This window comes from Strix uralensis, chromosome 3 (genome assembly GCF_047716275.1).
Source record: "Strix uralensis isolate ZFMK-TIS-50842 chromosome 3, bStrUra1, whole genome shotgun sequence".
Taxonomy (NCBI): Eukaryota; Metazoa; Chordata; class Aves; order Strigiformes; family Strigidae; genus Strix; species Strix uralensis.
Genome location: NC_133974.1, coordinates 109,139,241 through 109,153,599, shown reverse-complemented (window position 1 = coordinate 109,153,599; position 14,359 = coordinate 109,139,241). Strand labels below are relative to the sequence as shown.

At 37.5% G+C, this 14,359-nt stretch overlaps 1 protein-coding gene across 7 annotated transcripts in view; it reads left to right on the top strand.

The window, feature by feature from the left end:
- Positions 1 to 13,444, top strand: part of LIN9 (lin-9 DREAM MuvB core complex component) — a 39,749-nt gene extending 26,305 nt beyond the window's left edge. For 6 of the 7 annotated variants that reach the window (XM_074863852.1, XM_074863848.1, XM_074863854.1 and 3 more), the window contains 7 exons: positions 418 to 537; positions 711 to 812; positions 6,453 to 6,533; positions 9,907 to 10,032; positions 10,416 to 10,598; positions 10,708 to 10,805; positions 12,058 to 13,444. In XM_074863852.1, coding sequence (XP_074719953.1) covers positions 418 to 537; positions 711 to 812; positions 6,453 to 6,533; positions 9,907 to 10,032; positions 10,416 to 10,598; positions 10,708 to 10,805; positions 12,058 to 12,163 — 816 coding nt within the window. In that variant the 3' untranslated portion in view covers positions 12,164 to 13,444. The remainder of the gene's footprint in view (positions 1 to 417; positions 538 to 710; positions 813 to 6,452; positions 6,534 to 9,906; positions 10,033 to 10,415; positions 10,599 to 10,707; positions 10,806 to 12,057) is intronic. The other variant, XM_074863851.1, reaches the window with a different exon arrangement.
- The last annotated feature ends 915 nt before the right edge of the window (positions 13,445 to 14,359 follow it).

Here is a 14,359-nt window from a genome sequence, read left to right as displayed (position 1 = left end):
CAGCCTGACCTAGACTGCAAGCTTTTCAGAGAACGTCATGTTGTTTTGTATCTTGGGTAGTGTTGAATCTACTAACGGTCCATAACTTGTCTAGTCTCTGTCATGATCTGAGTTTGGAGCCTCTGCTGAACTCCTTTTCAGTCATGATTTGTCTACAACTTGCCAATAGAGTTTTTGGAAATATTCTTGCAGGTTTTATTTGATGTGATGCCATAACACTTTGAAAAATTCCAGCAATGGAATATGATTTTGAAGCTCCTGCTAGCCCAAAAGCAATATGTTAATCTTTTAACATTGTTGTGCTGGGGCATGGATGGGCATGGCTAGTCCAGATTCCAGAAATAAATTATGTATTCCACAAGGTGTGTAAAATTAATTAATCTGACATCTGAAGTATATCCTTTTCCTGTCTTGCAGAGTAACGAGCCTCATGAAACCATGCCAATCGCTGCCTTTGGACAGAAACAACGGCCTTCAAGGTTCTTTATGACCCCTCCCCGATTGCCTTATACACCTTCACTCCAGTCTCCAATTACAGTAAGTTACTTCTTTCATATAATATTAATCACTGAAATATTGTCTGATACATGTTGAAGCTCTTACCTTAAACAGTTTTTGAGATTAATTTTCTGAGGTTATTCAGCAAGATAAAAATTTTAGCAAATCCCTCTAAAAATAAGATACTAAATTAATTGTTCTTTCTTGTATAGGACAGTGATCCTTTATTAGGACAATCTTCGTGGAAAAGCAAAATTTCAGGCACAGATAGTGAAACACTAGGAGGTTTTCCAGTAGAATTCCTCATTCAAGTGGTAAGTGTTGACTGCAACTCTTAATTTTGTTGTGTTTTGTTCTGTAATTCTTCTGCAGTTAAATGACCTTCTGTTGATTTATGACCAATGTGGTGATATCCACGTTAACTTTTGAAAAGATATTAATAATACTGGTTTTTATTCCCCCATCCCTTCTTAATTTTCTCACTTGTTCATAAGCTTTGAAATATGCTGCTCTTCAGACCACAGGAGGGGCTTATGTCTCCAAAAGTGTGTCTTATTTTTCCCAGTTCTACCACTTGGTCTAAAAAAAGATATTATTTCTACCTGCAAACTTCGTACTGTGTTAAGACTTTTAAAATTTTATTTAAAATATACTTGCATTATGCAAAGAACATTTGCCCATGTGCATTATCATATATTGTATTTTATGTTATGTAATGTCCTACCCTCTTGGAGAAGAAAAGAAACACTCTTTGCCCTGAAAGCAAGCTTACATGTTATAGATAAGAAAACTCTTTTTTTATCTTCATCTTTACGAAAGAATTCCGTAGTGGGTTTTGTATACCAGTTCAGAAGAGCACAGACAAGTAATGTAAGGAAGCTGAGATTCATTGAATATCAAAACTCACGGAAGCAAGTTACTCTTCAGCATGATGGAAGAATGTAATTGCCACGTTGGCTTTTAAGATGTGTGATTGAATTTTTAACAATGAAAGCTGTCTTGAACATGCTAAAGGAGGTTGGAATGAACTGCGTTTAGAACTGAGAAATAATATTGCTAAACACTTCTCAGATTTTAAAGTGTATGTAATTGGTCAAAAGAATCAAGTTGTGTCTGTAGCTCATGTGACACTAATATTTTGGCTGTTCAACATAATGACTTTTGACAGAATGATCTATTAACCTTTTTAGGGGAAACTTACTGTATGAAGCTAATTTTGAAAAGGTGGCTTGGCATCTAGCTTAGCTAAGAAAATTTAAAATAGATGTAGTTGCTATAAGATTAATATGTTAAAAATTGAAATACACAAAAGATACAGGTTTTGTTTATGCTGCTAAACTGTAACTGCAGCTATCCTCCTACTTGAGTCACTGAGTATGATCAGTGAAACTGGGTAACTAAGGTGTATTGAGCTTTACAACTATTTAGTGTGCCAAGTTGATCTGTTTACGATACTGTTTCTGTATTTTAAATCTGAAAATGTGTGATTTCTCAGTCACATTTGGTGGTATATTATTACTCGTTATATGGAAATCTGAATTTTAAAAGTATAGGCCTCTTGCTTGTATTACAAATGGTGGCATTTTACAAAGATACTGCATTAATATGTATTTTTGCTTGATTGTCAAAAGATTTTGAACAAAATCAAGCCACAGATTTTTGGCATTTGTTTATGTGAGCAACTTAATAATTTATCTAGGCTTTTGATAAAAGAATTGAGAGGCTTAAAACATCTATTGAAGGACTGGGCATTATTTTTAAGCCTAACAGCTTAAGCATTTTAAGCATCAACTTTTTTATTAGAAGTTTAAGGATGGTACTGAAATTTGGTGTTGTGAAATACGTGACCCTGGTGAGTACTGATTATTGATTGCACTGCATTCACCAGTCCAGATGTATTTTTATGTTAAAAGTGACGATTAAAGATGTTCTAGTCTTTCTTATACACTGGTACAGTAAAAAGGTCAAAGCCCTCATTCTGATTTAATGGTGATTTGGGAAGTAAATGATCAGAAAATGTTTGCTTCAGAGAAAACTTTCTGGAGAACTATTGCCAGGCAATTATTTATGATACCATGAATAAACAATTTTATGGGAAAACTTTATTTTGGACAAAGCAGAAAAAATACAGCACACCTTGAATTAGGTTTCAACCCAGACCCTTAATTCTCTTTTACAGGTTTGAAATTAATTTGTAACAAAAGGAAGCGTAGCCAAGATCATGTGCAGACACTGACAAATAAATGTTAGCGATATTCTCTTTATGTATAATTTGCAATTGTGAGCAAACACTTGGATTTGTAACAACTATTTTAATCATAGTTATACACTGGAGTCTTAGTTTTTCTAAATCTTTATATTAATTTCTACGAGTTTACGTTTTGACATCAGACTGCTATTCTTTCTGTTTTTTACTGTGGACATAGAATCACAGAATGGTTTGGGTTGGAAAGGACCTTGAAGATCATCTAGGTCCAACCCTCCTTCCATGGGCAGGGACACCTTCCACTAGACCAGGTTCCTCAAAGCCCCGTCCAACCTGGCCTTGAACACTGCCAGGGAGGGGGCAGCCACCAGTGCTCTGGGCAACCTGTGCCAGTGTCTCACCGCCCTCACAGGAAAGAATTTCTTCCTTTATATCTAATCTAAATCTACCCTCTTCCAGTTTAAAAATGATACCACTCATCCTATCACTACATTCCGTGATAAAGAGTCCCTCCCTATCTTTCCTGTAGCCCCCTTTAAGTACTGGAAGGCCTCTATAAGGTCTCCCTGGAGCCTTCTCTTCTCCAGGCTGAACAACCCCAACTCTCTCAGCCTTTCTTAAGAGAGGTGTTCCATCTCTCTGATCATCTTTGTGGCCTCCTCTGGACCCGCTCCAACAGGTCCATGCCCTTCTTATGTTGGGGGCCCCAGAGCTGGACACAGCACTGCAGGTGGGGTCTCACCAGAGTGAAGCAGAGGGGGAGAATCCCCTCCCTCAACCTGCTGGCCACGCTTCTCTTGATGCAGCCCAGGATACAGTTGGCTTTCTGGGCTGTGAGCGCACATTGCTGGCTCACAGTCAGTTTTCCATCCACCAACATCCCCAAGTCCTTCTCCACAGGGCTGCTCTCATTCCGCTCATCACCCAGCCTGGATTTGTGCTTGGGATACACATACATATTAGGAGAAGAATGGCTCGAAAATTAACATTATGATATTAAGAATAAAGTTAACACTAAACAAGTAATAAATTTTAAAATAAAAATTTTTTATGCTTACATGCAATATGTAATGTATCCTTAAATATTTCATAGATTATACTGCAGGTCAAAATCGACAAGACTACATTCTTACATTCTCATCAGTATTAAAATTTGGAGGATGTTTTTCCAAGTGCTCAGGTACAGCTTTCTCCCTCAACCCCTTGTTTTGTTTTGGGGAAAAAAAATAGGTTGGGAAGGGAACAATCCTGGACAAACCAGATTGTTTGCAGGGTTGCTGCATGTCCAGGAGAGGGAGTATGTTAATGCAGCATGTTCAGAAAAGTGAATTGATGTCTTCCTGATTGCTGTGGAAAAAGGGGTGATCTTCTCAATTTAAATGCAGGAGGAAAAATCTGAAAATGGATACTGGATTTTTGACTATTTTCTGCTTATGAAAATTTTGAAAATATTCCATAGTAAGTTGTGCACACTTTACTTTGAAATGCTTGTTCTTATAAATACTCTTTTGACTGAAAAATTAAATCTAAAGTACAAACCTAAACATACTGGTTGTTTCTTAATCTCTTTTGATGTGGAAAGGCATTGTACTAAAAACTCATTTCCAGTTTAATGAGACTGTTAGGCAAGAATTTCTCAAGGAAAATAGGGCTGAACTGAGTTAAAGCATTCACTGATTATACCAACAGATGAAAATGGAACTCTATTTAATAAAATGTACCAATGAGAGAAAGTTGGTAGACATCATAGATACAGTGAAAGGTCAGAGTTTCTTGTAGAAAGAATCAGATTATCTTGATCACTGGAGTATATCTGGGAATAGGATGAATATAATATAAAATCCAAGCTCACGAGCTGGAGAACTAGGGCCCTGCATCCTCAAATATCATCCTAGATGATCTTCAAGGTCTTTTCCAACCTAGATGATTCTGTGATTCTGTGAAATATGTCTGGACATCAAAGTAGAAGTTAAGCATCAAAAACCTTGCAAGTTTTGGGGACAAATAACATATTCTGCATTAAGTTGGGGACTCACCAGCTTCATGAAGGGGAAGGACTTAGACATGTTAGGCAGTTGCTGGGTGGTGACGACAGCAGAGTTTGACAAGTAAGTTTTTGGCAGCAGTGACAGATGGTGTATGGTGCTTTCCTTCCTCCCAGGTGTTTTTTTGCCAACACGAGCATTTGTGTGGAGTGTTAGAAACTAGATCAGAGAGATAACCCAGCTCACAAGTTAACAATTTTAAAACTTCTTTTCCTTGCCTTTTCTGAATTTATTGGTTTGTCATTATTGGTCCCCTTGATTGGGTTCTTCATGTAGCTGCAAAAATGCAAGTGCTGGCTCAGCATGGTCATTGGGGGATAGTACAAGGACAGAAATGAGCAGCTAGAATTGGAGAAGTGATAACCTATGCAGTATTGCCTCTGTGCATCTAACCATGGCTTGCCATCTGCTCGTAAAATGCATCTGGCAAAGTATTTGTGGTAGAAGGAGTTAAGTATTGATGCTGGTTTACAGGTCTAGTTTACAGGTCTCTCATTTGGAATGCTGGCACAGGCTTCCTGTTGCTCACGTTTAGGAAAAAATGAATGGAAAAAAGATATAGAAAGGTCCACAAAAGTTTAGGAGATCAAGAGCCTTTTTGGGGAGAGGAGACTGGAAAGGCTTGGGTTTTGATTAGTCTAGTGAAAGAACGGTGGAGATGAGATGCTTTTACTGTCTCTGAATAAACAGGGATAAATACAAGGAGGGAGAGCCTATATTTAGCTGAAAAACAGCTTTGGCAGAACAAATTACTGTGGAGTGAACAAGAATGCATTTAACATGGAAATTCAAAGAATATTCATAATTAGCTGAAAGAGATCCTGGAACAATCTTCCATTAGGATTTGTGAGGGCAAGAAACCTGGCTGTGTTAAGACTGAATTTGAAAATCAACAAAGGGGATTATATATAAGCAGATATATGTTGAACTAGGAGTTCCTATTTCTCCCAGTCCCATGTTCTGTTACTAGGATGCAGTTAACCCCTCTGAAATTTATAAAACCTGAAATCTTGGCTCTGTTTACATCAGTAATAAAACTGTTGCTGGTTGTAGTGGAGCTAGGATTTCTCTCGGGGCCCTGGAGACTATGAATAGTTTTAGGAGTGATGTGTGTATTGAGAGCACTCCCAGTGATTTCCACTTCAGCCTGCTAGGTCCCAAGGGCAGCAGAAACAAGGTATTCCCATCATGAAAGAGGGAAATGGAAAGCCCAGAGTTGTTCTGTATAAAATAGATCCAATCTCTATACCAGGTTTTACTGCAGGAGTGTGCACAAAGAGCTGGTGCTCGGTCAAGGGCACAGCTGAGAACAAGCTGAGAACTGTGTGAAAAAAGGTATGGTAAGGTGAGTGATATTAATTGTAGTACATGATGATAACACCCTTTGCTTTCCTTCAGGCTGCAAAAAAAGAAGACTCTTGATTCTTCAGCCTCTAGCTGCTATAAATTATATTAGTCTTCCTATAGGGAATTTCAGCTGATGGATTTTATCCTTCTCCAATCTAGGGCACTTGAAAATGCTTTAAAAATCTCTGGAAAATCCATCGTTTAATTAATTTTTATTTCAGCATCTTAACTTGATGAACAACTGAGAAATGTATTTTAAAATTATGTGAAAGAAATACAGATTTTATTATCTTGAATTTCTATGGCATTTCAAAACTAAGGACCTATTCATTCTAAAAATAGTTCCTTTGTTTTAGACCAGGTTATCGAAAATCCTTATGATCAAGAAGGAACACATCAAACAATTGAGAGAGATGAATACAGAAGCAGAAAAGCTGGTGAGAATGTTCTCTTTTCAGTTCTTAAAAGAGGATATGCTTTAACAGCTAATGCAAATAGAGACAATTAAAACCAGAGTCTAGATAAAATTCTGTATTTCATCGCTTTCTATAATGTGAATTATTTTTTTTAAAGACAAGTCAGAGGTCAGTTGTTTCAAATATTCTCTTTTGAAAACATGCTGTGGAAACTGATGAATGTTAACATCGGGATAGTGTATGTCAGTTGACACGTAAAGTAAGGAAATAGTATGTACTTTGAGAACCTTGGGTACAAGTTCATATGGTAAGACATTCATCATAATTTTATTTTGCAGATGGTAGGTACTTATTTATTAAGCTTTCTGGCTGAAACAATAACTCAGTTCAGAGATTTTCTATGTAAAGCTCTGAGTGCCCTTGACCAGCATTTAAAATTACAGTACCAGAGCAGCTACAGCATAATTAGCAGCAGCAGAATAGTTTTTCTTGCTAGGCTTTATCTAATCATCAGTCAGTAAATCAAAATGATAAGAATGCCTTTTCTACCACCCATGGCTATCAATCAACATGAAAGTGGAAAGCTATCAGTCTCAACCTTTTGCTAGCACCCATTCAGACAGTTGTCTCTACAACGTACAGACAGAAGGTTAAAGGTTTGTGCAGAGGAAGAGGAGTCCTTTTTATTTCTTGGGGCCAAAAAGCTGTTTTTTTTCATGTAAAATATTTGAATGTTGAAGGATTTGATTTATTGTGGTAAGATTTCCCTCTTCCCTTCAGTGATCATGTGCACATGTGCATTGTTATTCTGCTTCCTACTGCCCCATCCCTATGTCTCTGTAATTTTCTTCTTTTGTGCTGTGGTACTGCTCTTCAAAACCTTGTTATCATTTCAGTTGCTACATTACTTTCTCCTGTGCATCAAATGTTTTGTCTTTTGATTTTGCATATTAATAGTGTGCAAAAACATACCACTGCAATCTGTAATTATGATACTGAAAAATTACCAGCTCTTTTTAAAACAAACTAAAAACCTTTTTGTTTTTACTGAGATATTAGTACTTTTGCATAGATAAGGAAATCCATAGGAATGACAGTATACTGCCTCTGACAAGAATCTAGATATTAACATGTCGCTCAGCTACTAAGTCATAAATTAACTGTATTATTATTTTCCTTGATATTCTTATTCCACAAAATTGAAAGAGCAAAAAAGCAACAGGGAAGAAGGAGATCTAGAAATAAATGTTAGATTTGATATATTTTAGCTCAGTTATAGCCTAGATAAGGACTTTGAGATTCTTTTGAAAGTCCTCCCTTGCGCTGTTTCCTTTGTTAACCAGCAATCATAAAGCAACCTCTGTTACTATTCAAGGCTGTCCTGATAAAAATAGAGGACGTGATACCTTTCTATTGGGCCATATTCTTAGGCTGTCTTCTAATCCTCTTTGTCCCTTGGCAATCCCATCTACATTTGTGCTGCTGAGTGTATGTTGTTTCTCCTTTAAAATGTATTTTCTTTGAACAAGAATCTTTTTCTGGCACCAATCCACTTGAACATCAATAACATACCTGAACATGAATAAAACAGAGTCCTTTGAGTTCATTCAAGTATAGTTTAATTGTCAGACTTCGATTACAATTTGTACAGGTGTGATTTAGAGTAGCACCACTGTTTGGTTTAAAGCAATCCTTTTATGGAGACTTTTTTAAACAACTGATCCAATATAGAAGTAAACAGAACTGACCAAAATCAGAACTGGTACTGAATGTAGTCCATTATTATCTGTCAGTAATAATAAATTTACATGAGGCAGGGGATGCCTTCAGAGGAGCTATTAATACATACAACTGCACATTTTCTATTTTATTTTTCTGAAAGGACAGCTTATTAATAGTTATGCATCTTGACATCACTATACAAGTCTTGATTGTAGGCTTATAAACGAGTTACTAAGTACATAAAACGGTAAACATTTTTCTGATAGCCATCCTTTTTATTTAATTTGTTTATCCAAATGGTTAGTTCATTTTTTGACATGACCTGCAATAAAGACAAGGTAAAGGTGATGCTGGTCATTCCAGAGAAGCATGTAGATTCTCAGTGACACAGAGATGTTATCTGTTTCCATCTTCTCAAAGCTGTCCACCTTTTGTCTGCCAGTTCAGCTGTTTGCTAGTGTTTCCAGATCTTGGATTGCTCCCGGGTCAGAAATAGTGCTGGTGCTGAGAAATATTTCCCTTAGTCTTTCCTCTCTGATGGGGAATTCACAATTGTCTGCGGCTTTCACAGCTAACCTGGAGCTGTACAGTCTGCTCTCGGCGGGGGGGCTAGTCACTGATGAAGGTCTGAAGGTTACAATGTTTTCCTTGTGTTCCAGAGCTGCAGGAAGTACATCAAATTTATGCTGGTTTCCAATTTGCTCTTAGGTGAATTCTGAAGTTACAGTGTTAGTTTAAAGTCCTGTTTATTTGGTATTCACATTTGTAAATCCCTAGAGATCATTTCAGTGATAAAGTTTAATGGAGAACTTTGAACTGAACTGATAACTGAAACCTTGATGTTGAGCTTTTGACCTGGATCCTCCTGATGAAGGCTCTTGACTTTGCAGTTTATCTCGTGGTGTAAAATCCATAGCTACAGGTTTGATTGTTGAGGTACCTGTACCTCAGACTTGTGGCTGAGAAGCAGTGGAAATACATCCAGCTTACCTTGCAAGAGACCATTTGTGAAGGAAATTTTATAATATATTGTATGTTTTGTTTCAGTTTCATAGATATCATCCAAACAGTGTCGAGACACATTCTGAAAACTATATGAGAAAAAAGCACTGTATTCTGGTTTGGGTGGGTTTTTTGTGGAAAATTGTGCTTACCCAAAATACTTATGTTACCAAATATAAGCTCTAGTAACTTTCTTTTCTGGCAGAATTGTTAGCTGTAACAGAAGGTGTGTAGCACTGGGTCCTCCTCAAGTGACCACTAACTTAGTAGACAACTGTGCTTCCCATCCTGCAGCAGAGGTGGTTGTGGCCATATTGTGCTATACTGGCCTCCTACTGACAGGAGGACATACAGTTAGAGAGAAGCCATACCCAGCTGCTGGAGATATAAGCAGGTCAGACCACAGTTATCTTCTCTAGCATTTAACACCACAGATTATCATAGCACTTTATGAAGTGAGTAAAAGCATGGTAGTTACTACACAGTTGTCACTTGGAGTTTTAAATGGCGATACTACATTTCAATCTTTTGTATGTTAACATTTTTCTGTTAAACACTGGGATTTCAAATACCTCAGTGTTATTTCCAAGTGAAAATTCCTTTTGATGCGTTCAAAAGATATAAACGTACAGTGTTGCATTAACTTCAATATGCTTTGTCTTTTTCACAGAAATCCTATTCTATGCCAATAGGCATTGAGTTTCAGAGGAGATATGCAACTATTGTTCTAGATCTAGAACAACTAAACAAAGACTTAAATAAAGTTTTGCATAAAGTTCAACAGTATTGTTATGAGGTAAGATTTTGCTGGAATCTGTAGGTACTTGGTTTTGCTTAACCTAAGTACAAAAAAAATTTAGAATTTCCTGGGAATAGGGCGTGGGGGGCGGGTATCACTTTGAAATGAAACTAGTAATAGCTGTATTGGATTCCTCTCTCTCTCTCTCTCTCTCTCCTTGCAGCCTTTGTCTGTCTGTCTCTGTTTCTTTCACCAGAATGCAGACACTTTTGCTGATGCCAGTGGCCAGTTTTGAAATAGACATACATGTACATAAATGCAGAAAAAATACTGCGTACTATATACCTGTGAACTCTCTGTGAAATCACATGTCACTTCACACATACACCAAAGGCAAAGGAGATCTTTATTCTTAATTTCTCTTCATTTTATCTGTACAGCTTGCTCCTGACCAGGGCCTCCAGCCTGCCGACCAACCCACAGATCTGAGGCGTAGGTGTGAAGAGGAGGCTCAGGAGATCGTCAGGCAAGCAAATTCCTCGACAACAGGACAGCTTTGTGTTGAGAGCGAAAATTTAACTGATCTAATCTCTAGACTGACAGCAATATTACTGCAGATTAAGGTAATATGTTTGCAAAAAATAGTTTCTCCCGTAAAATACTTAGTGTTAAAGCTCTGTCAGTTTCTTTGTGCCGAACTGTGAGAACATTCTTTGTTTTCTTCTCCTACAGTGTCTAGCAGAAGGAGGTGATCTGAATTCCTTTGAATTTAAATCACTAACAGATTCATTAAATGACATTAAGAATTCAATAGACTCCTCAAATATCAGGTATTACTTTTTGAATATTTAATTCTTAATTACACATTTTGTGCCAGCAAGCAATTCTTACTGTATTTCAGAGGTGAACATTGATTATAATTAAGGGTTTTAATCTGGTAACTTATAGGAATAGTTCCATTTAAAAAGGGGCTTCTTAAAGGGGATTGTGAAATTAGCAGTTTTCTGTTTGAACTTATCAGTGAAGTAACCTGATTTTAAAAAAAAAGTGCTAAATTGATGCAGCAACTAAACTTTCTTGTTCGTCAGTCATTTATGACAACTAGTAAGTTAGAACGTTTTCAGACTTTGAAATCCCACTAGTAAATACTTTAAACCACAGAACAGTATGATTTCAGTATTCTTTTTGCATAGTTACTCAATCTCTTGTCTGTAAATAAGAAAAGCTGCATATGAGACAATAACAACTTCTGACCAGCTTCCATTAGCAATTTTTTAAAGGAAGAAGCAGAAGAACAGCCATATTGTGCCAGATCAAAGGCCCATCTAGTCTAGATGGGCCATTTTTCAACAGTTGTCACAACCAGGTGCTTGAGGAAGCATTATAAAAATAGCAAGAATGTGGTGATACTTGTCTGAAGCACACTGCAGCCTCCAGCAATCTGTGACCAGAATTTTTTTTATCATGATAATGCTGCTAAATTACATAATTTAGAAAATATACCTAAATGTTAGGTATATCCTTATACCCTCCATACTCGTATTGCTACATAACAATGGGAGGCTACACACATATTTTTTTTATTCACAAAGATAGTAGGATGGCCATTTGATTTAAAATAACTACTGAGAAATGCCATTTTATAGCACTTTTCATTAGTAAAAACAAAAATAAACCCCAAACATCAGTGAAATTTCTCTATAACCAACACTGCAAATTGCACGTTGGAATGGATTCAACTAAAGGTTGATGTACACTGCGAAGAAGGTGATGTTTCCATTTCACCGTACTTTTTTGGGGCATTTTAGCATCTCTTCATATTATTTTTATTTCATTAACTCTGCTCACGTTAAAGTCTTCTTTAAAGTACCCAAGTTAGTAACTCCTGATTTCATGCAGCTGTTTGTGCAAATGCCATTTTCACATATGTTTCTATCAAGTTGCATTAGTATGTGCTGCTCTCTGATTCATCTGAACTTTTGTATTGGCTGTGTTCGTACCTTGACTTTCACTGTAGAAATATTCAGACACAACTCTTAAATATGGGGTTTAACACTTTTTTTTCTTCTTTTCTTCCTGTAGTTGTTTTCAGAATAACGTTGAGATCCATGTTGCACATATTCAGAGTGGTCTGAGCCAGATGGGAAATTTACATGCTTTTGCAGCTAATAACACCAACAGAGACTGAACATTTCCTTTCAAGTGTACAGCAAGTAGTTCTGGAAAATCCTCTTCCTTTATATAGGCTTCACCAAATATCCTAACTGCCAGAAGATAAGGGAAAAGAAAACCTCTCAGAAAGGACCCTTTAAAATATATTATATCTGCTTCTTCAGAAAACCAGCATTACTGGCCAGCGTTACATTAGATTTCTCCATTTGTTATTCACATACAGTAGTTTTGCTAACTGGTAATCTCTTAGTAATTGCATTTATTATAATAAACTTGAAAACATACTTTCATATAATTTGAACTTAGTTTTTAAAAGTTCAGATGAATTCTGCACACCTCTTGCTGTTGGCTCTCCTGGTATGTTAGAAGTGATGAAGAGGAAATGGCTCAGATCAGTAGCCCCAAGGCAGGTCTTTGTTATGTAAAGCTCCGCTCCTCTGTAGGTACTGAGAGTTGCCACTTCAGCCTTCAGGTAGCGTGGTGGCAGCGGTGGCTGAGTGTTCCTGATCTAAAGAAGCAGCAGCAGCAGCATACGGGCAGCAAACAGAAGCTGTAAACTTGGGGACGTTGAGCAGGTCTATCGATCAGTCAGTGTCTTGTTGGAACTTTTAATTTATCATAACTTATAGAAGGAGTCTAATGAAGGAATATAAAAATGTAACTGGTAACTTTCCAGAAAGAGATTGGTTCTGGCTTTTTCCCTTCACAGGGAGCAAAAGAAGTGCTGTAGTGGGTATTTTATATAAATGACTGGTTAAACACATCGTTTTTCCAAATTTTTGTTTGTTTTGCACAACTCTTAAATTAGATTACTGGTTATCCAACAATACCCAACATATATAAATAGGAAGATTTTTATAATTAAAGATAACCAGTGAGGTAAACTGCAAAAAATAAAAAGTGACAACCTGCCTATGAGTACCTTTTGGAATGTTAATCTTGTAAAAAGTGTGTATTGGTTTGTTTAAATAGTCTTGTAAAGCTTCTGTGTAATGGTTTCCAGATATGAATTTTCAGAGATAGCTGTAGAGATGTTTTTGATTCTTTTAGATGCCTCATTAAATGAGGTCTTTTATATGTTAATGTATAAAGAATATGTAAACAGGATTATTTTCAATTTTAAAATTTTGTATAGTTTAAAGATGCTTCTGTATTCTGTGTTGGTATTGTGCCACTGCAAAACTTTAGTGCAGAGTTTATATTTAGCTAAACTTGTTCTGTTAATTAAGAGAAATGCATAAATCTTTTATTCTCAATGAAATTTGTAACTCTGAATAAATTGACCTATGAGAGTTGATATATTTCACAAAAATGCAAACTTTTTTGCAGATGGTCTCAGGTCATTTTTTAAGAGAATTGCTGAAAATGAAATCTTATGAGGACAAGGTGAGTAGCTGTTTTAAAAGGTATTTGGGAACTTTACAAGGGATATTACAAAATAACACTAAACACTGATTTTACTGAGTTACCCACAGAAATTTGCCTCTCATCATGCAATAGAACATTGTAGTGGTCTCTGCAATTGCTTTTGCAATTACATTACCCATTAGTTTGTGGTGTTACGGTCTGTTTGGTAAAGAAGACAGAAAGGTCCTCTCCCGCCACCCTTTTCATTTAAACAGAGAAAGGTGCCAAAGCCTGACTTAAGGCACATGAGTTTAGTCTGACAGTAACTAACGTGATCTACAGCTGACTCGGGAGAAAGTAGCCGTCCCCTTGCTGTTTACTTACACCCCATCCCTGTCATCTGCTGCTCATAAACCCGCTAGCACGGCGGTTCAGGGAGCTGTGCAGCTGAAGAACAGTTCACCTTTCTTGCCGAGTTTTCTGCCTGCGCCGCGCACTGGCCTCGCTCGCCGCAGGGGCGAGGGGCGCCGGCACCAGCACAGGGAAATGCCGAGGGCAGCAGCTCGCTGGCGGCCTGCACGAACCCCCGTACTCCCTTCCTGCTCTGTCAGGACTCCGCTTGCAGACGGAGAAGTTAGGCACGCGTGTGAACGCTGTTGTGGAAGGGGGCTTCCCGATAGACGAAACCTGGGGCAGGCATGGAGGCTGGCTGAGCCCCGCTGATAGCGAGCACCCCAAACTGAGGGGGAGAGGAGCTGCAGACAGCAGGTGCCGCTGCCAGGAACGGTATTCGGCAACGAGGATTTGGGAACCTGCTTTTCGTGACAAACTCATTTCTTACTGGATGCAGAATACCATGTAATAA